Below are 25,592 nucleotides of genomic sequence, written 5' to 3'. Positions count from 1 at the left end.
GAAATTTATATAATTACAGGCCTAGCTCAAGTAAGAAGAAAAATCCCAGATAAATAACCTCACATTGTACCTTAAAGAACTAGAAAAAGGAGAACAAATGAAACCCAAAATTAGCAGAAGGAAGGAAATAATAAAAATCAGAGCAGAACTAAATGAAATAGAGAACAAAAAGACAACAGAAAAAATTAATGCAACAAAGAGCTGGTGCTTTGAAAAGATTAATAACACTGATATACCCTTGGCAAGACTCATTAAGATAAAAAGAGAAAAGACACAAATAAACAAAATCAGAAATGAAAGAGAGCAATGCCACAGAAATATAAGGGGTCATCCAAGAATACTACGAAGAATTATATGTCACCAAATTCAATAACCTAGAAGAAATGGACACATTCTTAGAAACATATAGCCTCCCTAGGCTGAATCACGAAGAATTGGAAAATCTAAATAGACCGGTCACCAGTAAGGAAATTGCATCAGTCATCCAAAATCTTCCCAAAAGCAAAAGTCCAGGACCAGATGGCTTCACTAGTGAATTCTACCAAACCTTCAAAGAGGATCTAATAACTGTCCTACTCAAACTCTTCCAAAAAATTGAAGAAGAGACAATACATCCTAATTTATTTTATAAGGCCAACATCATCCTGATACCAAAACCTGGTAAAGATAACGCAAAAAAAGAAAATTACATACCAATATCTCTGATGAATACAAATCAAATACAGAGCAAAAATCTTAAACAAAATTCTAGCACATCAAATGCAACATAATAAAGACCATATATGACAAACCCTCAGCTAATATCATAATTAATGGTGAAAAATTGAAGCCCTTTGCTCTATGTTCAAGAACATGACAGGTCTGTCCCCTATCACCTCTGCTTTTCTACGCAGTATTGGAAGTTCTAGCCAGAGCAATCGGGCAAGAGAAAGAAATAAAAAGGATCTGAATTGGGAATTAAGAAGTTAAATTGTCACTTTTTGCAGATGATATGATGCTATATATAGAAAACCCTAAAGACTCCACCAAAAAGTTATTAGAAACAATAAATGAATAAAGTTGCCATTACAAAATCAATGTACAAGAGTCCATTGCATTCCTATATACTAACAATGAAATCTCAGAAAAAGAAATTTTGCAATTACAACAAAAAGAATAAAAGACTTATACACTGACTTATACAAAGACTTATACACTGGGTGGTAAGACATTTTTTAAAGAAATTGAACAAAAAAATCATCAGATTTGTATGGAACCACAAAAGACCCAGAACAAACCAAAGCAATCCTAAGAAAAAGAACAATGCTGGAGGTATTTCACTCCCTGACTTCAGCTTGTGCTACAGGGCAACAATAATCAAAACAGCATAGTATTGGCAGAAAAACAGACACACAGACCAATGGGATAGAATTGCGAACCCAGAAATAAACCTATATAAACATGGACAGATATTTTTCGAAAAAGAGCCAAAAACATACAATGGAGAAAAGACAGCCTCTTCAATAAAATGGTGCTGGGAGAATTGGAAAGCCATGTGCAAAAAAAATGAAATTAGATTGCTATCTGTCACTGTGTACCAAAATTAACTCAAAATGGATCAAAGACCTAAACATGAGATCTGAATCAACTAAATGCATAGAAAAAAACATAGGTACTAAACTTATGGACCTTGGGTTCAAAGAGCATTTTATGAATTTGACCCCAAAGGAAAGGTAAGTAAAAGCTGAAATAAATGAATGGGACTGTATCAATCTAAAAAGCTTCTACATAGCAAAAGACACCATCGACAAAATAAACAGGCAACCAACCGAATGGAAGAAGATTTTTTGCAAACACCTCCAATAAAGGGCTAGTATCCAAAATTTATAAGGAACTCATTCAACTCAACAACAACACAAAGACAAACAATCCAACTTAAAAATGGATATCTACCCAAAAAATCTGAAAACATTTATCTGTAAAGATATATGTGTGCCAGTGTTTATTGCAGTTTTATTTACGGTGGCCAAGACATGGAAACAACCAGTGTCCTTCGATGGATGAATGGATAAAGAAGTTGTGGTATATATACACAATGGGATACTACTCTGCTATACGAAAAGATGAAATAGGACCATTTCTGACAGCATGGATGGATCTTGAGAGTATTATACTAAGCTAAATAAGTCAGACAGAAAAAGTCAAGAACCATATGATTTCACTGATATGTGGGATATAAAACTGAAAACAACAAAAGAACAAGATAAGCAAATGAAGAAACAAAAACTCATAAACACAGACAATAGTTTAGTGGTTACCAGAGGGGAAGGGGGGAAGGAGGGTAGTAGAAGAGGGTAAAGGGAATCAAATATATGGTGATGGAAGGAGAACTGACTCTGAGTGGTGAACACACAATGTGATATACAGATGATGTATTATAGACTTGTACACCTGAAATCTATGTAACTTGACTAACAATTGTCACACCAATAAACTTTAATTAAAATAAAAAATAAACACGCCAAATTTAATATAAATATATTAGATCAGCATTAGGTAGCAAAACACTGTTTTATTTCCTCTTATAAAAAGAAAAAGGCTGGTTCAGGGTGTGTGGCTGAGTTCACACAGACTCATCGCCGACATTAGGATCCTTTCATTGAAATGCTATGAAAATTGTTTTCTGTGTGAAGAATGAAACCGTACCAGCATTATAAAACAGGAAAACATGGTATCAACAGACCATAGGTTTTATGAAATTCCATGAGGAGAAAAACCAAGTAGAATCAGAATGGTGGGAAGATGAGAGGAAACTACACATATGCAGACACTCTGCATATAAGCATGGTTCCCACCAAGAGTAGCCAGAGAAGCTTCAAGCTCAGAATCTACAATTATAAAGAACAGGAGTAGGCAAGGGGATGACCGTTAGGCATTTCATTAAAGTGCTTTCAGAACATCTGGAAGTTAGGCTCTTCCTCTTCCCAATACCCAAAATAAAGAAAGAAAAGGCACAACTGGCAACAGTGATATGCCCTCAAATCGCGGCCCGAGCTCTGTTCTGTGCAGAAAGGGGCCTCCTTTCTAACGAAGGCTCCCAACAAAGTAGCTGGATTCAGAGAGAACAGAGCTTGTTTACTCCAGACATCCACTGTAGACACAAGGAAGAACCAAAAAGGGAAAGGTACTGAGAAGGATTAGGAGGGAAATATACTGCATTAATTTTCTATTGTGTAACAAATGACTACCAACTTAGTGGTTTAAAACACCTGTATTATCTCATAGTTTCCATGAGTCAGGAGTCCAGGCTCAGTTTAGCTGGATCCTCAGCTCAGGGTCTCACAAGGCTGCAATCAAGGTGTCAGCCAAGGTGCATTCTCATCTGGAGGCTTGAATGGGGAAGAACCCACTTCCAAGTTTATTCAGACTGTTGGAAAATTTTATTTCCTCACAGCTATAGAACTCACACAGTTTGCTTCTTCTTCAGGGAAGGCCCCAGTCCTTCTTTAAGGGCTTTCATTTGATTAAGTCAGACCCATCTAAAAAAAATCTCCCTTTTAATTAATTCAGAATCAACTGGCTTAGAACCATAATTACATCTGCAAAATCTCTTTTCTGTTGTCATATAACGTAACTGAATCAAGGGAAGGACTATCCCATCATGTTTGCCATATATTCGTGGCTGGTAGCAAGTCACAGGCTCCACCCCTGCGTACTAAAGGGTTTGGAATTATACAAGGGGGTGTCCCAGCCTGCCTTCCTGCTATCTTCCCACATCTCTGAAAAGGAAACCTACGTATGTGACACAGACTTTACATTCACAGTCACAGAGTCAACCCAGGCCAGCTATTTGTAATAACCCACAAGATCCTTCATTTATAACAAAGATCTTGAGAAAAGCAACCCCCCATAAGAAAGCCCTTTTTAGTAGGCAGCCCCTACCACAGCCTGTAGTGATCCCTGCCTTCTGTTAGTATTCTTGTCCTTATGTCATACCTTCCTCTTGAGTGTGAGCTGGACCTATGTAACTCACTTCTAAAGAATAGAATATGGCAAAAGTTATAGCAAAAGAGATGGGACGGCACTTTCATCCCAGATTCTAGCTTCCCTCTTGCTTGCCTTCTTTTGCTACTGTCTTGCTGGTTTGCTCTGAGCGAAGCCAGTGCTATGTTGTAAGCAGCTCTGTGAAGGTTCGCATAGTCAGAAACTGACAGAGGTCTCAGTACAACAGCTGATAAGGAAGTGAATCTAGCCAACAACCACATAAGCGAACTTGGAAGTGGATCCTCCCCCAGTTAAGCCTTCAGATAAGACTGCAGACCTGGCTGACTCTTTGATTGCTGCCTTAGGAGAGATCTTCCCACAGACGCACCCAGCTCAACTGGCCGTTGATTCCTGATTCATAGAAACTGTGGGGAGACAATAAATTATTTATTGTTTTAAGCAACGTGGATTAGATTGCTAACCAGAAATAGATACTACATACAGCCCCAAATGCACAAACAGAAAGACACTAGAGGATCCAATGCTAATTCAGGCAACAGAGCCTTACTGTCTTCAGAGACATATAGAAGGATATCAGAGCCATAGGCAAAAAGGGACATCCACGGAAAAGAAGTCATCAGATAACAAGAAGAGTTCTTGGCAACAACAACAACAAAAAAATGATTATTAAAATTTTACAGGTCAATGACTGTGCTAATCAATAAACCAGACATGACTGAAAAACTAAGCTATGTGATTGGAGATAAAAAGAACAGTAAACAAAAATGCAAAGAGATTGGAAATATGAAAGAAAAATTGAGAAACATGGAGCATAGATCCAAGAGGTCTAATATCTATCTTTTTTCAGAAGGGGAAAAAAGAACAACAACAAAAACCATAGGTTATGATGAGGAAGAAATAATCAAGAAATGAAAGAAACTTTTCCTGAACTGATCATGGCACAATTCAAATAGAAAAGATAATCTACATGCCAGATAGGATAAATGAAAACATTTTATACCCTGACAGACCCTGGTAAAAATATCAGAGCTCTAAAGACGAGCAAAACCATAAAAGCTCCCAAAGAACAACCACAGATTACCTAAAGAAAGTGAGAATCAAGCTGACATACTTCCCAATCAGTAACCTGGGATGCTAGATGACAACAGAGAATTGAAGGAAAAATATTTTTAACTTCAATTTCTACCCCAGGCAACCAATCAACTGATCAAGGGCCAGTTCCAAACAAAAACAGTTTACTAACCTCCACACATACTACAGGAGAAAAATTATGAGGAGGTTTTCCAACCAAACAAAACAGAAAACAAAGACATAGCATGACATGGAATGCAAGACTACAGCCAGATGAAACCAAGGAAGTTAAAACGATTTAGAAGTTACCGCATCTGAGATTCTCTTTAAAGGAGCAAATATTCAACTGCATATGAACACCCTTCATTCTTCAAAGAACCAAACATCAACCTTGATACTTTGGTACATAATATTTGTATAACTATGATGTACATGCCTCTTATTGTTTTTCAGTTTTCAGAATCAACAGAAGTTTAATTTAAAGCAAAGAAGGTAAATGTTTAAAAGTTTATGAATAGGGAATAAATAATGATAATAGTAGAAAAGCGAACAGGATTCCAAAACACGAAGGGCTCTGTAAGATCAACATAAAGTCTCAGGTTTTCACCCTGCATAAGATGCCGAGCTTTGATCAGAGAGGCTGGCAAGTTCTGACTTTTTAACAGGAGCACAGTAACTGCTGTGATGGGAAAAGATAAAAATGGGGGTTCGAGTGAGAGAAACCACTGGAGACTCCAGAATAATCCAGGCAAAATGTTAAAGATTGGTCCAGCACCTGACATGGGGCCCGGAACAAAATAGTCATTCCAATGAAAAGTCGTATCAAATGAAAAAAAAAAAGTCATCTAATATGATTTATTTTGCATGGTTTATTTTTCTTCACATAGTAATTTTCATTTCTCATAATTTTGAAGTTATTCAATTTATTTCCTTGGGTCTTCTTGGATTACTACTCTTACTGGAATATTCTCTCACCTTTATAGCACAAAGCTTTCTTTATGTATCCCATTAGTAAATAAATGTCTACTCTAGGACTGCGTCAAATCAACTGAACATGCAAGTATGGCTTCCCTTCAATGTAAGAATTTTCAGAGCATTGGTATTTCTAGTCTATATTTTCAATATATGTTTTATCTGGTTAAATTTTCCAGTTGCTAGATAATACTCAAGTTTAAGATTTTTAAGTTTTGCCTAATCTGTTCATTATTTCTGTTCTGTTTGTTTTTCAGTTTAATGTTCACCAGGAGGGAAAAATGGTTTCTCACCGCCAAGGGAAATAATAAAATTAAGCCACATAAATCAACATGATGAAAGCCAACACATCTGTTGAGCACCAACAGATGGCAAGTTTGAGGTATCTACTCGGGTGTGTGTGTGTGTGTGTGTGTGTGTGTGTGTGTGTGTGTGTAATGTTTATAATCAAAACCAAATCACCACTATTCCATACAGGAGAAATGGAAACATTCAAATAAAGTCCTAGAGTCCAGAGAAAAGGCACTGTATAAAAACGTATGCCTTAATTATTTTGAAAGAAGGGTAAAAATTATATGAGCTGAGCAAAGAATTATTGTACGGGCTAGAAACTCATCCTAGTTGCTTTGATTAAAGACATGCTTACTAAAAACCATATATATATATATAATACATATATATAAATATATGTATAATATATGTATATATGTAATATATTTATATATATAATATATATACATATATATATTTCATATATAAAATATATATTTTTTATATATAAAAGCCATTATATATAGAGAGAGAGAGACAGAGAGAGACATAGATACAGATATATAGAGTATACAGATCTATATCTATATATATATATATATAATAGAAAAACCCAAACTGAAAAGTCATATAACAGGTAACTAAAGAAAAACTGCTACTAGCTCCAGGATTATGCTCCATTTTACTGAGAAAACTCTTAAGAATCATCATTCCTCATATCAGGGTGTCTACAGCATTCATTATGAACACAAAGTGGACTCTAATGATTCCGAGAGCTATGGCAGTCACGCCAGAGCACCCCCTGAATGGTGTACCCAGTGAATACCCTAATCAGACAGCTCCAGACGCACGGGGGAGTATGAACACATGACTTTATCGCACTGCAGATGGGTGCACCACACCCAGTCTTGAGCATAAAATCAGAGCTCTCTGATGGCTCCTCGCTCAGGGCTCAACTGAACAACTGATGATCTGTGAGCCGCATCTGCACTCATCCCAGGCAGAGCCCTTAAAGCTTCGCCTCCTGACCGTCTCACCTGCCCGGCCTGATGCCCGACACTTCGCACGCCAGGGCCAAAGGGACGCTCACTGCACACCGGACTCACGCATCTTTCCTTCGTAAGACTCTGTTTACCTTGCCTAATCCTATTGCTTGCAAACCTATGTGACCCTCTTGTGCGAAACCACTCTATCTCAACTATTGAAGACTATCCTCTGGCTGGAGTCTTGGTTAATGCCTGTGGTAAACCGAGTCAGTAGAATGAAGTCTAATAAAATCTGACATTGTGGAGTGACACAAACGTGTGAGACTGCTACTCTCATAGCTCCGTCCCGCTCACAGCACAGGGGTATGATGATGATCAATGCTTTTTAGGCATCACATTCACGTGAGGTTCTAACACTGTATCACCCCTGCTAATCTCCTCTCTCTATGGCCAGGCTCTCCTCTCCTAAGCTGTCCCCTTCACAACGAATGAAAATTTAAGCTTCTCTGTTAGGAGAGATTGAAAAGAGGAATCGAATATAAAGATTAAAACTCCCTGTTCTAAACATTGCATCCTAGGAAGGAAGGATTAGGCAAACTTGGAAGAGAAACAGGTGTGGGGGCTGAGCAATAGCCCAGCCCACCCGGTCGACACAGAGAGGAATGACAACTAACTGCTAGTCCAGGGGATGAATCCACAAGTGGCGGCTGACTGGATGTGAGCAATGAGGACGGAGGGTGCAGGATGACATCTGCTGGCCTGAGTGACTGAGTGTATGGGAAACTATTCCCTAGGCAGGAAGAAGGGGACAAGAAGCCACTTGGAGAAAAACATGAGTTTGGTTTTGGATTTTCTTCGTATCATGTAACTCTGAGCACCCAGGGGGACATGAAAAATGGATAGCTCAATAGAGAAAAATGCATATTTGCGTATTTGTCAGCTTTTCCCGTACTGAAGGCGCTATAGCTTGGTGGTTAAGTGCAGAGGCCTGACCTGGATTTGAATTCCAGCTCTGCCACTTACTAGATTGGTGGCCTTCAGGGGTTATTTTATCTAAGACCTCACACTCAATAGGAATAGTACCACCTACTTCATGAGCTGTTGTGACCATTAGACGAAGCGCACATGGTTCATGGAGCACCATACCCAGCAGCACAAAAGCGTGGAGAAAGGGTGACTTTCCACGTGGTGGAAGCCTTGGGATTCGGAGGCAGTGAGGAGAGAAGAGACCCCACAGCCGAGCTCTGCTGAGCAGCACCATGAAAGAAAGGGACAGAACAGAGGAGCTGGGAAAGAAGATGAAAAAAAATTATCAAAGTAGTAGGAGAATCAGGAGTGAGTGACGTCATAGAAGCAAAAGGAAAGGGAATTTCAAGGGAAGATTTAGGTTTCTATATACTGATACGTCTATTTTAAAAAATAAAAGACTTCAAAATTAATGGAAAAAGAAAGTTGCGAGTAAGGTGAATAGTAAATAAAGAGTATGTAATTATATTATCTATTTATCCATCCATATTCAAATGTGTAGAAAAACTAAATACCAGATTATTACCTATAAATACCTTTGAGGAAACAGGGGGGCTTGGGAAATGGTGGGGAAGGTGGGTGGATATGAATGGAGACCATAACTTTTTACTCTATAAAATATTGTTTGACTTTTCTTTTTTAGAGAGCTTGTGTTTATGAATTACTTGCAATTCAAAAATAAGGAAGTATTAAATATAAATGGAAAGGTGAAGTGATATATGAAGAAGCTTTGGAAGTCATTGCTGACCCAGGTGCTAACAGTCTCAGTGGAGTACGGACAGAATCCCACCACAAAGGGCTAAAAGACAGCAGGAGCTGTGAACAGAGGGAGAACAACCAAACCATTTCTCCAAGAGAGAATAGCACCGAGAGGAAGGATCAGGGCCAAAAGAGGATTTTTAATTGTTTTGTTTTTAAGGTGGGAGAGACTTAAGGAGAATCTAAGAATGCAGGAAAAAAGCCAACGTTGGGGGAGGAGAGTAAGCAGACTGGAGCTGTAAGAGAAAAATGGAACAACTAATGGAGCAAGAAAAGCGATGAGAAGAGACTTAGGGTAGAGATCCATTGTGAACCAGAGATGGTTCTCCTGGGGGTGGCAAAGAGTCTATGAGGATGCCCCCCGCCCCTGCAGGTGAGCCAGTGTGCAGGGGAGGACAGAGTACCTGCTCTGCGAATGTGGATACGAGGTTGTACTGCAGTGTAAGCTGGATGCTTCAGGAGGAGGAGGAGCATTTGAAGTGGAAACACTGAGGAACAGGGAAGGTAACTAACAGGTAAAAGTAAAGAAAAGGCTGGAAATAAGAAAATTCAAGTCCAACGGTTCCCTACAGAAAACAAGTTCTAGCATCCAACCAAGTGAAATCTTTCATAGTTCACACAAACAGTACCTTTTTCTTTTGTGTTGTACTGTGCAGGCTCTAAGGCAAGAATTCTCTTTCATTATGGCAAATCTGAAGGCAAAGTCCTAGCAGAAGTTCTTAGTAAAATAATATCTCAACAAAATCCACACTTTCAGCTTTATAGTAGTGACAGTCTTACTGTTACAAGAAGAATACAAAATGTAGCTTCAGGATTGCTTTAGGCTGTATCACTGCCTGTTTCTGATTTTCTAGTCCTGTGGTTCAGCTGTGAGATATAAAGCATTTTCAGCTTTTCTATGTAATCACTCTTTTCTGATTTGTGAGGAATTCCTCCATGCACATTCCATGAAGTGTTGATTTTATGGGGATGATATGACACACACAGTGGCTTTTAGTGGTGGACAGATTTTATACTATATACTTTGCTCTAAGTTTAGTCTCTATCCAAGTAAAAGCAATGAGATTGCAAGCGTTAGGTGTTTGGAACAATTACCGTGGGTACACTTACCATGTGTGTACGCGCGCGCAGGAAGAGACAGAGATAGAGATAGAGATAGAGAGACAGAGACAGAGACAGAGAGAAAGAGCGAGAGAGGTGAACAACATGCTGCCTCTGGCACATGCAATCACAAGGTCTATAGATAAAAACAAATCCAAGAGGCTGGATTAGAACTTTCTTTAGTGGACAAGAGAACAAGGCTTAATTGAAAGACTTCACTGGAGGATTAAGTCCTGCTCACCACGTCCTAGACTGACAGGGTGAAGGAAAGGGCTACGTCAAGCCCTTGCCACACCAATCTGCCATGAGCATTATGGAATGGAAGTGTACGCCCAATTCCTTTTTCCCTTGTGAACGTTCTCCCCATGGAGGCACAGCCAACATCCACCTGCCACAGGCACACATGGAAGGGAGGAAAGAGAATCGAGGTGGGGGTCTGAGCAGAGTGTCAATTGGAGAAAATGGAAAGCAGGAAAACGATAGTGGGAGTGCCTTAAACACTGAAAGCATAACCAATACCTTTGCAGAGGCGAAAGCCATGCACATTTCCATGGTATGCTGTACAAGGCACAATATTTTCACAAGCTCTCCCCCGACCTGAACCCAAAGCAGCTGTGCCCTCAGGACACGCCTTACTTCTCTAGCGGCCCCAACACTCATTCTCTCAGACCTCCCATACCAGGGGGGTCCATCAGTGTTGCATGGCTCTCACTGTCCCTTCCAGGTGATCATATCCTCCAACTGCCCGCAGAAGCCCTTCCTGGCCAGCACTCATCATCTTTGCCCCACAGCCCTGCTCTCATTCATCACTTCTCCTCCACTCCTCCCAGTGAGTGCAACATTTAAGCTAGGGACCTGAGAGGTGTGTTAGATGCGCCCCTGGTCTAATATGGCCTACATCTAGGTGGTGACAAAGTCCTTTAAAGTCTACCCCCTACATCTCTAGAATACCTTCCACCTCTCTTCCCATCCTCTCTTCCCAACTGTCACAGACCAGGTCCTTCGGGCCTTATGCTTAGGCCAGATGGGAAGGGCCTTGGAAGAGGTACGCCTGGATCCAATTTCAGGCCATGACTGCCTTCTAACTGCCAAGACTTCACTTGATCAGTGTTCCAGTAGATGAAACACGGAGACAAAGTGCTGTAGATACTGTCTTTTCAGCCAATAAACCCTAAGGACCCAAATCAACTGGGTTAGTGTTTTTGATAGTCTTAATGTCTACAACTAAATTAACCATGGTGGGCAGATATGGCCAAAGGAACAAAGATGAAGTGTCAGGTTATTGGGAATGTCCAAAGTTCCATACTCAAATAGCAGACCATTTAGAGAATAAGCATAGATTTCATTGCTATTAAAATTCTCTGGCTTCACCTCATTCAGACAAAAACATGACTGAGTCTTGCTAGCAGCTTCCCATGAACTAGTGCCAGTAATATGCGATGAAATGATCATTAAATGTGTCAGTGTTCTCAAAATGCCATATCAGCCAACTTCAAGCAGAACAGTAAAACAAGCTTCCTGGACCAGGACAAAGCTCCAAATGAGAATCTGATTTCCACAAAGATTTTTCCCTGGGTTAGATCTGAGGGAGAACACAACTCTCCATCTCAGAAAATGACTCCAAGAGCCTCTGAAGGTAAACGAGGTCGGGTAGATTCAGCGGTGAGGTACAAAAGCCAGTAGCAAGAATGTGATTTTCATGACACAGAAAGACAGCACATCCAGGCTGGGACTGAGAAGCCAGCCCAGGAAAACAGCAGTGACAGAGACGGATTCTGAGCAGGCCTGTTTCTACGTAGTATCTGCAGGAGGTTTGTAGCTCAGAAAAGAACCCATCTCAGGCTGAAATAGTCATTAGTTAATCAAAAGCTCAGAGTTTTATAAAGAGGGATCAATAAAACCATAATTATTGAGCATTTTCTATTAGAAAGACAGCAATACCAAATTAATGCCATCAGACTGTCCTCTAAAGGTGAAATGGTTAGTCAACCAACCAGCTATTTTAATTAGCATAATGCCAAGCAAAACTGCCTGACAAATTCTTTCTCTGAATCAGCTTCATTAACTTTCTGGCTCTGCTCATGTCTGAACAAAGTCAGGATAAATTTCAAAGATCCAAGTTTACACGAAAAACTCAACTTAATGAAACTTAAATGAAAAAGTGATTATCTGCCCTGATTTTAAAAAACAAAAATTTAAGAAGCATTTCAATGCAAAAAAAGTCAAATATAAAAACTCAGGTATAAAGCAGAGAGATTAAAAGGAAATCATCAAAGAAACCAGTCCTGGGCTTCCAGTCAAAGGAAAAACAAACCTAATGGACCAAAAAGTCAAGGACATCAGGAAAAAAGATCAATTATTAACCAAATCTTCAAATCCAAAAGAGAATTTTTACCATTCCATCACCTAAGCCACTCAAGTGATTTCTGAAGTCTATGTTTCCTGACAAGATCACACATGCCCTGGTTTTGATCATATGTCAATCAATACCATAGTTACTGACTCACTTCCATATACATAACAAAGTTTTCATGATATAGAAAAACATCTGTTACTTGAAATCTAACCATTTTTAAAGTCATTCATACTCTGTATTTGGTTCACCATGATATTTGGCAACTATAAAGGCATTTAGGCTACTAACGGTAACTGCCTTTTGTGAAATGAAAAAGATGGGTAAATACACGCTTTAAATCATTTACTTTAACTCCCAGGTAAAAAGGAATAGAAGTGGTGACAAAGATCATGTCTGGAAATGACCCAAGGGCTCTTCTCTTGCCAACCTGATACTTTATTCACCTTTGAAGACATGACCTTCTTTCTATAGCAAGTCATTCCACATTAGTCCTAATCTGGAGCAAAAGCCTCAGACAGATCCCCTGAGAGCAAAGGCGGCTGAACACTGTGCCTGGGTCATGAAGACAGCAGGCTGCCTCCAGGGCCTGCTTGGAGAGCAGCATTTGCTCACCAACCCCGTGCATCCCTGAGAAATATTTTGGAGGGTAGGAAAGAAAAGGAACTGAGATATGTTGAAAAGAACACCTTCTACTCTCAATCCTGACTTCACATCAATCCATTTTCGTCTTTGAATGGAAGAAGAGGAAAAGAAATGGAAGAGGGAAGAACTGAAGAGAAAAAGAGACAATAACAAAGAGAGGTGCAATACAGAACACTGGTTAAAGGCTCTAGAGTCAAACTGACACTGGTTTGAATCCCAGTTCTGCAGCTTAACAAATCTGTGTTAGATTTTGGCCAGTCTGCTTAATCGTCATGAACCTTTGTTTTCTCACCTGTAAAATGGGGTTAATAATACCTTCCTGGGTACTTGTGAGGAATGAAAAACGACAAGTATGTGAAGCAGTTAGTGTGCTGCCTGCCACAGAGGAGGCAGTCAATAAAAAGTAGTTGAAGAAAGAAGAGGGGAGGGCTGAGGAGGAGATGGAAGGGGACCATCAGAGAAAAAGTCTCAGGGGTTCAAAGGAACAGTCTAAACTCACTCAGAACATTCTCCTTCTCTTTATAATCCATCTGAAAATATTTCCTGATCACCTTCGTCCTCATTCTCAAGGTGCAGCTCGGGAAACAGAAATCACACACATGAAATATGTAAAAAATGGCCTAATGTGTACTACATTGTTAAACATTCCACATATAGTGATGCATGTGCTGTAGCACTTTGGAAAGGAGGGCCAGTGAGGGCTGACTTGGGCAAAGTTCCAGAAAGGGGTGGTAGAAACATGAATGGACATTTAGAAAGGAGGGCATGTCAGCTATAGAAAAAGAATATGTGTCCCAGATTGAGTCTTGCCACTAAAACACTAGGCATACGAGTGGGGAGCTGTGAAGTGACAAGAACCTGGATTAGGGAGGGGACAGGTAAAAAGCAGTGAGCATGGGAGCCATTTGAAGCACACATGGACAGGACTTTGGAATCAAATATGAAAAATAAAGGAGAGAGTTCTGCCTGCCTCTCTTTTGGATTTCTCATTCACCTTTGAGGCCGAGTATGTTCCTTTCCACCTTCCTGGTATTTCTTAGAAGGAAGCAAAATCAGTCTTCTATTTCCCTACATAGAAGCCAACGTCCCCTTTCCTTATAACCAGGAGGCACAGGATAGGGTGTACAGATGTGGCTCAGCTGAGTCCATATCCCAGCTTTCCCACTTTCTAGCTGTGTGACCTCAGGCAAGCAAACTACACTTCCAGGCCTGTTTCCTCTGTAAAACAAGGGGTAATTATGATACCCATCTTGGAGATTGTTGAAAGGATAAGCGAATCCATATATTTAACAAATTCCTTAACTGAGAAGCACATAGACAGTGCCTGGCACACAGGAACAAATCCACACAAGTGACCTGATATCACTGTTATAGTTTTATCTATTACCCTTCATCTTTAGCTGGAAAATAGCCACAGAAAGTTCAAAGAATCATCTCACACATGGCTAATGAGGGGGTATCAAGGGGAAACCCATCTTGGAATTGCAAGTTCTTCTAAAACTACCACCAATAGTGACACCTCCAATGCAAGCCCCAGACAAGCCAGTGTCACACGGAGGATTTGAGTCCATACCTGGCTTGGTGAATAGCTTCCATCCAGTCTTTACCATCCTGCTCCTCCTCACAGCGCAGCTCCAGTGGTTTCTGACCTTCGTGGCCAAAAAGAACGGTAAAGTAATACTGGAAAGGAAAACAAACAAATAATGTTTAGTTTTATTTTTCAAGCATGACGTCATAACAAGATGGCATTTCCCTACAAAGGGTACATGTTTACAAAATGCATTATCATTATGTAAGTCATATTTCAAAATGTAATATCTCTTCCAGTCTACTTGGTAATTACTCTGCATTTGAAAGATACCATAGGATGCATATTAACACTCCTCAGTAAGGGTCAACCTGCAGCATCTCATTAGATGTAGAAAAGGTATTTGATGAAATTCTGCACAAACACATGATTAAAATTCCTTGCAACCTACAAAGTAAAATTGCTGAACCTGATAAAGTATATCTGTCAAAAACATACTACAAACATTTTACCTAATGGTGAACTATTTGTTACAAGCAACCCCTCTGAAATCAAAAGTAAGAAAAAGATAGCAATTATCACCGCTTCTATTTACCAGTTCTATCTGGAGGGCAACGTTGAAAAATAAAGGGGGAAAAAGGCATAGAAATAGAGAGCAAGGAAAAAATCATTTTTCTCAGATGATATAATTGTCTGTATGAAACTTCATTGAAAAACTATTAGAATAAGAACATTGAGCAAAAGGGTGGGGTATAAAATCAATATAAAAAAATGTATTGCCCTTTGTTATAGTATCAACAGAAAGGAAACTTAATCTTTGGAACAGCATTGGTGATAACAAAGAAATATAAAAAACTTAATAAATCTAAGAAAATGTTTATCACCTTTAAAAAGTAAATTAATCTATAATTTTTATGTATTTCAACAAATCGTTTTGTTGTTGCTATTATTGTTTTTGTGGAACAGGTTTGTGTGTGTGTGTGTGTGTTTGTGTGTGTGTGTGTGTGTGGAATTTGACCAACTGAATCAAATATCTGCATCAGGGGCAGGAGAAGTTGCCCTTTAAACCAGTCTACTTGAGACTGGACATCTTCACGACCAAACTGAGACTGGGAAGAAATGGGACTGAACTTTTTATTATGACAATGATCAGAAAATTCACTGGGCCTGCGCAGGACTTCATCCTGGGGAACAGAAAGAACCAACCCCATAGAACTGCTCTGAGATGGAGAACCAAAGACAAAAACACAGGATGCATTCTATTGTCCCGCCTTCCCATCCCACCCCCAAAAGTCTGTGTATTCAGTGTGATACTTACATTCTCAAATGAATTAACAACCTTCAGATAAGAATTTTCAGCACAATTTACAAAAAAAGGGGGTGATGGTTAAGAGACTTCAGTCATCAGCCAGTTGGGGACCCTGGGTCACGCCTGTAATAATCCACTAAATTTCCCCACGGGCAGTCCCAGAAGCCCGGGTCTTTAGTTCTTCAACCTCTTGTCCAGCCAGTGGACTAAATGCTCTGAACTAGGGGGATATAACATGATGAAAAGGCCACTGAGAAGTGGAAGAATTGAGTTTAGCACTGTATTCAATAAAGGTCCATTTAAATTTGAGAGGCAAAAAGTCGAAACTCCATAAAATAACAAATCCGTGGCTTAAAGAGCAATCCTATAAGGGGTGGCATTTCATTCGCTGCTGGCTATTATGCAAGCCCAGATGCCCAGTCCAGGGAAGAGGAAACCCTTGAACTGGCCTGATCTGTTAAAAGACTGCAACCGGCACCTCAACTGCAGCTGCTGTTCCGGGACCCAATTAAAAGCCACCTTTAAAAGACAGCAAGGCAATTATATTAGCAGAGCACATCCAAAGGTTAAACCATGTCTCAGGCATAACAATGATGGAAAGAATTTTGAGAAGTACATGTTACGTTTCCAGGATTTCAATTAACAAATTCAGCTCAATCACAAAAAAATTAAACACTGCCTCTGCATGTACCTCAAAGTTATTTATTTTTAGCCACCCCTCAAAGTTTTCCTTTGTATCTTCTGGCCTCATTCTAATGTGAACTCTGTATACCATGGGTCTAGGTGTCAGACCTGGGGCTTTAGAGGTCCCTTTGGGGGTTAAAAGTCACAGCAGACACCCTTGGTGATACTCTAACCTGGTCCACTGCAGGAAGGAGGAGTTCCAAAGTACTGGGTCATCATGAAGTACAAGGAAGAATTAATTAGAGTGATAACTTTGCCTTTAAATTCATCTACCATGACAGTGATGTGTCTTCTTTTTCTCCCTAGATATCCTTACCTGTTCCCAAATCTACTTTTCCAGAGAGATTCTCTCCCAGGCGCCAACCCCACTTTTCTCCCATCAGACAGCATTTCAATCATGTTCAAAACCGAACTCACTAACTCACCCATTACCTTCCTTCCCTCTGCCCTGCCCCCTAATGCTCCTCCTCCTACTTCCTGCCCTCACAACTAATCCTTCTCCTCCTGTCTTTTCTCTGTCAAGTGCATCTTTATCCAATAGTTGCCCCAACTAGGAACTCCAAAGTCACCCTCAACATCTCCCTCTAATCAGCCCCAAATTTGGTTTCACCAATACTCTCTCCTAGGACTCTCTTCTGGCTTTTGTTATCTCTCACCTAGACTACTGTAACAGCTTTATCACAGGATGACAGATGTGACAGCTTTGACATACTGTCCAATTGAGGTTCCTTTATCTTATAGCTGGTCTTTCTCCCTTCTTGTAACCTGGCTGCTACCACAGCCTAAAGTGGGAGCTTAATGGTCCCCCTTGAAGGAAGACAGGATGACCCAGCGACGTCCCAGTGAATTGGAAACACCAGAAGTGTGCAGAGAAGAAGTGGCCAAGGTAGACAGAGAAAACAGAAGGAGAAAGAGACCCATATGGTACAGCTTCTCCCTACTCAGGGCAAAGGGTGAAGAGTTAAAAGGGTTCATGACAAAGCCAAAAGCCAGGGATCTTCAGTATCACTTTGCCTTTGGGATCTAGAGATGTCATCTCACAGAATGTCCTCTTTCCCCACCCGACCCTGATGACAACATATGGTGGTAACCCCATGGCTGGTGACCATTTCACGTAAATCAGTAAAATTGGTGTCATAGCAGTTAGGTGAAGAAAGGGCCTAAGTTTTCAGTTTAGCTATCCATAGCTCCCTAGCTTCTAAGTGCTGTGGACATCCCCAAGTGTATAGTGGAGGACTGTGAGGGAAGGGCACTGTCAGACCTCATAGGGTGGGAAGCTATGCCGCCCCAGCAAGAGCCAAGGAGGGAGCACGTAAGCAAAATGGACAACCAGGTCCTGATCTGAGAGATAACGGATCACAACTTACAGCAGCCACACACTTCAGCAATAGATGCCAACAGATACCCAAGGCAGAGCCAGAACAATGCCAGACCACAGTTGGCACCAGCAAGGACAATACCCAACAACCCAACACACACACACACACACAATCTCAAAGACATGTGACCTCAGTGAGGTGCAGAGGGAACAATGAATTACCAAAAGAGACCTTTCACATTATTGAACAGACTGAGTTTATTACTGTCAGCTAAATGCATTTTTTTCTCTCCACTTGTTAAGTGGGGAGGGGTGGGTCTTAAGGAGAAGTCAGAGCAAATTTAGAAAAACAATTTTCTTTGCATATCTAAGTGTATTGAGGATAAACCTGTGACCTTACCGCTGGTCTTACCCAGCTCCCTCCAATCCAAAGTCGGTGGTCAGAGTTTTCTTTCTAAAAGATAAATCTGAGCTTTTATGTCTGCTTATAAACTCTCGCTAGTATTTTCAAACTCTAAGAGCAAATCTTACAGAGCCTTCATGAACTGAACCCATTTTCCATTTTTAATCTTGCTTCTGCCTGTTTCCTCGAATGCACTCCACACTGCAGGCACACTGACCCATCACTGCCCGCAAGAAGACAAGCTCTTTCCTCAACCTCATACCACTATGGAGTCATCAGACCTAAGTGTGAGTCCTGGCTCCTCCACGTGGTAACTCAAGTTATGAGACCTTGGGCAAGTCACATTACCTTTCTGAGAAGGACTTTCCTCATGGGCAGAATGAAGACAATGATGTAAACCTTATAGAACTGAATCAGCTGACATGCAGTGCTTGGTACCCAGTAGGCACTTAGCAAAAGTTAATTCCATTCTCTCTCAGTGTATCTCATCATCTTGACATTCTGCCTTCAACCCCCAGTCCCTTTTCTACCTAAAAATTCTGACTGAACTTTCATGACTTAGGTCACTGAAATGTCAGTTCCTCTAAGAATATCCTTCCCTGGCAAAAGGAGTCACTCTCTCCTCTGTGTTTCAGGAACCCCATGCACTCTTCTCACATCACATTAGAGCTGTCCTTGTATGCATGTCTCTTCCCTACTAGCCTTGTCCTTTGAAGCACTTGATCCTAACGCTGTGCCAGGCATACACAAAGCCCTCAATAATGTTTGGTGAATAAATGATCACAGCAAAGAAACATGAGTTGTAATTAACATAATAAATCTGCTTTGAATAGCCACACATGATGATCAACTTCATGACTATATAATCATATTCAGGTAGGCACCCAAAGAAAGGATAAATAAAGACCCCTTAAGCTGTCAAATATATATTCTTAACATAAGATGGAAAACTAGAACATTATGCTGATCTCACAAACCAGTAGACAAGCAATAAAAAACAGATACTGTAGGTAGGCAGATTCACCAAAGATTCTTATCTTTTACGTATAATGACCGTAACATGCCAGAAAGACAATATAATAAACAGATTTAGAATTTCAAATTTTTAGGGTCTTATTGGTATCTATTGCACGTTTGTATGAATTTTCAGTTTTCTGGTTTTTATTATAATGTGTTGGCTCTGCCTTGGGTTGGCTGCTGCTTATACTATGTGCTTTTGCAGAGAGAACAAATGTAACCCAATATGAGAACACAAGCTCACTTAAAACTCTGTCCTTAAACTTCTGACAGTTAGATACAAATTTACAGCTAACAGTGGCAATTGCTGGGCGATGGTATTACAGGACCACTTCCACTTTCTCTATTTCTATATTGTTTGAATCATTTACAATAAACACAAATACAGCCAACAAAAATATGTTCATTCCATTTTTAAATTGTTTGAGTCATTTATAATAAGCAAATATTGCTATATAATCAACGAAGCTATTTATCCATTTCTCAAACCTACTTCCAGATTTTTATAATAGTATTTATGTACCAGAGACAGTAAATGATGTTGGTCAAATAAATGATGTTCAAAGGAAGGTTAAAAACCACCATGGGAGTTCAGGTCAAGACGGCAAAGTAGTTAAACACTGTGCTTACTTCCTCTCAGGACCACATCAAAATTACAACTAAACTACAAAATAACCATCTTTGCAAATCGCCTGAAATCTTGCTGAACTGAAGCCCTACAACTAAGGACACACAGAAGAAGCCACCTTGAGACTGGTTAGAGGGGCAGAGATGCAGAATGGGCTGGTCTCACACCCTTGTATGACCATTAAAAATCAGGAGGGATACCTCGACTGTGAATGTGCCCCCAAAAGGAGCAAGGGATTCCAGTGCCACACAAGGCTCCCCTGCCCAGGGTTCCAGTGCCAGGGAGAGAAGTCCCCATAATTTCTGGTTGTAAAAACCAGCGAAGATTGTGGTTGAGTGAGATAGAGGGTGACTGAAATCCCAGGCACTCCTCTTAAAGGGACCACACACAGGCCTACTTGCCAAGGGAATCACTGACTCTGAGCTCCAGTGCTGAGGCAGCCGCTGGAGGGGTGACCATGACATAAGGGAAGGAGTGGGTGGAGTGAGTTGTCTGGCTTCAGGACAAGGGCTGGAAGGGCAACATTCTCCAGGATGGAGGAGCTGATAGAGCCATTGTTTCTTTGTTGAGCCCTTCCCCCTCCCAGCATGAAGACACAGGTGGCTGCTGTACCTATGTCTCCATCAAACTGGCTGAAACCATTCATTTTCCATGCCTTGGGAATTCTGAGATCCCACCTCACCCAGCTTTCAAGCACACCCAAGCTGCTTCCAATGACTTTTTCATACAAACCACCTGCTCATGTTGCATACTTTCCTAGGGTTTCTAAAAGGTTTGCGGAGCCCAGACAAGCAGCATCTGGCTTCAACATGTCCTACACCACTAGCTGAGCAGCTGTAAGCCCAAAATTAGTGGCAGCTAGCCTTGGTTCGCAGCTTGGCCTCTTGAGGCATTTCCAAGCATGGCACAGGTAGTGGCCATCTGCTGATTGTTGTGTGGCTCCTGCTAGGTTGCACTGGGTGGGGCAGGGTCTGTGGCTCAACTTGACCTGCAACAGGTCCCCTGCCATTAGCCAGCTTCAAAATGAGCTGAAAAATCACCCAGCCACCTCCAAAGATGATACATCCAAGGGGTAGATTGAGCAGGCACCAGAGCCATGCTGAGGCAAATACTGCTCCGTAGAGTCAGCCCTTGCACCATAACACCTCCCTTGTAGTGACGGCCTGTCCTCACAACCAATGAGCCCAAGGGTCAATCTCTCCCACTGACGTGCAAACAGCAACCAAGGCTCAACTACAAGACGAGGGTACACATAACCCAAACAAGAGATACAACGGGAGTGTGTGGCTCAGGTGACCAGGAAGACTCCGCCATTGACCCCACAGGACACCTACTACATAAGGCCACTCTGCTAAGACCAGAAGACATAGCAGCCCTACTTAATACATAGAAACAAACACAGGGAGGCAGCCAAAATGGGGAGACAAAGAAACATGTCCCAAATGAAAGAACAGAACAAAACTCCAGAAAAAGAACTAAACAAAATGAACACGGACAATCTACCAGATGGCAGAGCTCCAAACACTGGTTATAAGAATGCTCAACGATCTCAGGGAGAACTTGAACAAAGAGACAGGAAACATAAAAATGGAGATGGAAAACATAAAAAAGAACCAGTCAGTAATAAAGAATGCAATAACAGAAATGAAAGCTATATTACAGGGAATCAACAATAGATTAGATGAAGCATAGAATCGAATCAGCGATTTAGAAGATGAGGTAGCAGTAAACACCTAGTAAGAACAGCAAAAAGAAAAAAAGAATCCAACAAACTAAGGAGAGTTTAAGGGGTCTCTGGGACACCCTCAAGTATACCAACATGTACATTATGTGTACCAGCATCCCAGAAGGAGAAGAGAGAGAACAAGGAATTGAAAATCTATTTGAAGAAATAATGATGGAAAACTTCCCTAACCTGGTGAAGGAAATAGATATACAAGCCCAGGGAGCACAGAGAGTCCCAAACAAGACGAACCCAGAGAGGCCCACACCAAGACATAACATAATTAAAATGCCAAAGGTTAAAGACAAAGAGAGAATCCTAAAAGCAGTAAGAGAAAAACAATTAGTTACCTACAAACAAGCTCCTTTAAGACAATCAGCTGATTTCTCAGCAGAAACTTTGCAGGCCAGAAGGAAATATTCAAAGTGATGAAAAGCCAGGACCTACAACCAAGATTAGTCTACACAACAAAGCTATCATTTAGAATCAAAGGACAGATAAAGAGCTTCCCAGATAAGAAAAAGCTAAAAGAGTTCCTCACTATGAAACAAGTATTACAATGAATCTTAGAGAGACTTCTTTAAGATGGAAAAAAAAATATGTGTGTGTGTGTGTGTGTGTATATATATATAATAAAATGGCAATAACTTCATACCTATCAACAATAACTTTCAATGTAAATGGATTAAATGCTCCAATCAAAAGATAGGGGGGCTGAATGGATAAGAAAACAAGTCCCTTACACATGCTGCCTACAAGAAACTCACTTCAGATCGAAAGACACACAGAGACTGAAAGGGATGGAAAAAAATATTTCACGAAAAAAGAAAAAAAATCCGGAGTAGCAATACTCATACCAGATAAAAGAGACATTATTATAACAAAGGCTGTAACAAGAGACAAAGAAGGACCTAGTAATCCCACTTCTGAGTACTTATCAGAAGTAACCTAAAATACTGTTTCAAGGGGATGCTCTTCCATATGTTCACTGCAGCATTATTTACAATGGCCAGGATATGAAGGCAACCTGGGAGTCCCTGAATGGATGAATGGTTAAAGAGGTGATACATATACACAATGGAATATTACTCAGCTGTAAAAAAGAATGAAATCTTGCTATCTGCAACAACATGGATGGACCTAGAGGGTACTGTGCTGAGTGTAATAAGTCAGACAGCAAAAGACAAATGTCATATGATTTCACTTGTAAGTGGAATCTAAAGAACAAAATAAACAAACAAATGAAACAGAAACAAATTCATACAGAGAACATTTTGATGGTTGCTAGATGGGAGGTGGCTGAGGTTGGGTGAAAAAGGGAAGGGATTAAGAAGTACAAATTGGTTGCTACAAAGTAGTCATGAGGATGTAGGGTACAGCATAAGGAACAAAGTCAATAATATTGTAGTAACTAAGGATGGTGTCAGATGGGTACTAGATCTATCAGGTGATAGATAGGAAGGGGTTGAGGCACAGTAAAAAAAGGTAAAGGGATTAAGAAATACGAATTGGTGGCTATAAAATAGTCATGAGGATGTAAAATAAAGCATAGGGAATATAATCAATAATATGGTAATAACTATGTATAGTGCCAGGTGGATACTAATCAGGGGGATCACTTCATAAATTATATACATATCTAACTGCTATGTTGTACACCTGAAATTAATATAAAATAATATTGAATGTCAACTGTAATTGAAAAAAGGGGGGGGTAAAGGGGAATAAGAGGTTCAAAGTTCCAGGTATAAGACAAATAAGACTTGGGGATGTAACATACAGCATAGGGAATATAGTCAATAATATGGTGATAGCGTGGTACTGTGTCAGAGTGTTGCTGGACTTATCATGGTGATCACTTCTTTAGCATAGGGAATATGAGTATAATCAATAATACGGTAATAACTATATATAGTGGCAAGTGGGTACTGTTGAATAACTATGATGTACACCTGAAACTAATATAATATTGTTTGTATGCTATATTTTAATAAAAATCACAAAAAATAACAAAAAACTACAATGGGTTTTCTTAAAAGTATACAGCAGAAAAATAATGTCTTAAAAAAATGTTGCGCCACATGTGTTATTATTTGGATGGTACTGCAGAGTTTTAAGTTATTACATATATTCTTGAAAAAATTTAGTGTTAGATTAAGAGAACTAAAACCAACCCTCTCTGCACCATTAAGGCAGAAAACCTTCTTTGAATCCTCTTCCAGCACTGTGGGTGAAGCCCTACAGGAAGGCCCCAGAGTCTTCCCCTCCCAGGTAACCAGATTTCTGATGCCACACATCAGACTCTGGCTGGACAAAGAAATGGATGTCTTCTAAACTGTCCCTGGCTTGGTGATTTACACACATGGAGCTAGTGATCACGATAACACAGAAGCCTGGGGTGGCAATTCCTCTGGGACCACAGCAGGGCTCTAAAGGAGGGAGAGCCCTCCATCCCCACCTGGGCCTTGGGATCTGGACTTCCTAGTCCCCAGGAGTGTAAATAACACTATCAGTGGCCCTCTCAAGTCCTGAGCGTATTTCTCCCCCAACGTGGGTTCTCATGACCATCCATCCCAATTTAAAGGGAGACTCCAAGTACCTTATGATGTGGAGATGGCTAAAAAACATGGATAGCAATTCTCCAGTCTTGGTGCGTTTCCAACACAATCTTAAGTATGTGGTCATGTTATTGTTCCTCTGATTCAGTACCCCCTCCTCTTTCTCCTTTTTCGCTTTCTCCTTCTTTCTGTAACTGCTTGTAAACTGGAGATTAAATACATTTTAAACATTTGATATACTGATAAAACTAAATTTTATGTATCCTTATACTAATTTTGACTCTAAGAAGTTTAATCTCATCCAAACTGACAATTAAACTACCTTTAACATTCAAGGGAACTAGTTAGTTAATGATTTATTGGTATGTGACCGGCCTTCTGTAAGAGAAAAGTATCCTGTCCCTGAGCCCTCAAGGCACAGACAGATCACTCTAAATCTGATTTATGTCCAGTACCCTGGCGGCATGTCAGAGAAATAAGAGAAGACAGACTGAAAACAAAAAAAAAAAAACACAGTAAAGTGGGCATAAAAAGGGGGGACAACACTTCCTCTTTCTTGATACCATTCCCTCTGCTTCTCTGCCTGGCATTCTTACTCTTTTGTATTTCCAGTCATTGAAATGTTACTTGCAGGGGACTTCTCTGCCCATTGCATTCGACCACCATCATGCCAGTTGGTGGGGCACTAACTGAAGAAAAGTCTAAAGCATTATACCCTTGACCCCACTCCCTTGGTCTCCAGGACACAAAACATTCGATTCTCCTGCCTTAGTGACTATTTGTATATACTAGGATCATTTCTTTACCACAGCCCTGTCTCATGGGCACTTTTAGCTCCAAAGATTGTGTGTAAATTAATGGAGATATTTTACAACTACTCCATCTTTTCATATCATGGTTATATGTTGAAGCTCATTCTTTAAAACGTATGTCAAATCATCCAACTACTTCCTCCAGGCCTTCTTAGGAGCTGAAGGAGCATCCTAAGATGCTGAAGGCTTTTCTCCTTTCTTATTGGTTCACCTCCTTTTCGACTCCAAGATTCAGAGGTCATGCTATGGGCATATTTGCTTCAGTACAAGCCAACCTCACAGATTCATGCCAGCACCTTAGCAAGGGGCGTGGTTCAGCAGAAGGAGCCCCAGGCTTTAAGGCAGGATAGGATGTCAGGATCTCCTTGTGCCTCTGGGGACAGCCTGAACTCTGGCAAGCTCCCCTTTGTGTTCAGTTTGCACCTGGGCCAACTGAAGACAAGAC

General features: G+C 40.4%; 1 protein-coding gene across 7 annotated transcripts in view; it reads right to left on the bottom strand.

Moving 5' to 3' along the window:
- Nucleotides 1-25,592, bottom strand: part of RASGRF2 (Ras protein specific guanine nucleotide releasing factor 2) — a 223,569-nt gene that overhangs the window by 134,121 nt on the left and 63,856 nt on the right. For all 7 annotated transcript variants that reach the window (XM_033110501.1, XM_033110502.1, XM_033110505.1 and 4 more), the window contains exon 2: nucleotides 14,741-14,847. In XM_033110501.1, the coding sequence (XP_032966392.1) occupies nucleotides 14,741-14,847 (107 nt within the window). The remainder of the gene's footprint in view (nucleotides 1-14,740; nucleotides 14,848-25,592) is intronic.

The sequence above is a fragment of the Rhinolophus ferrumequinum genome, chromosome 7 (genome assembly GCF_004115265.2).
Source record: "Rhinolophus ferrumequinum isolate MPI-CBG mRhiFer1 chromosome 7, mRhiFer1_v1.p, whole genome shotgun sequence".
NCBI lineage: Eukaryota > Metazoa > Chordata > Mammalia > Chiroptera > Rhinolophidae > Rhinolophus > Rhinolophus ferrumequinum.
Note: the sequence above shows the minus strand (reverse complement) of the source record. Positions and strands in the feature narration are given on the sequence as shown.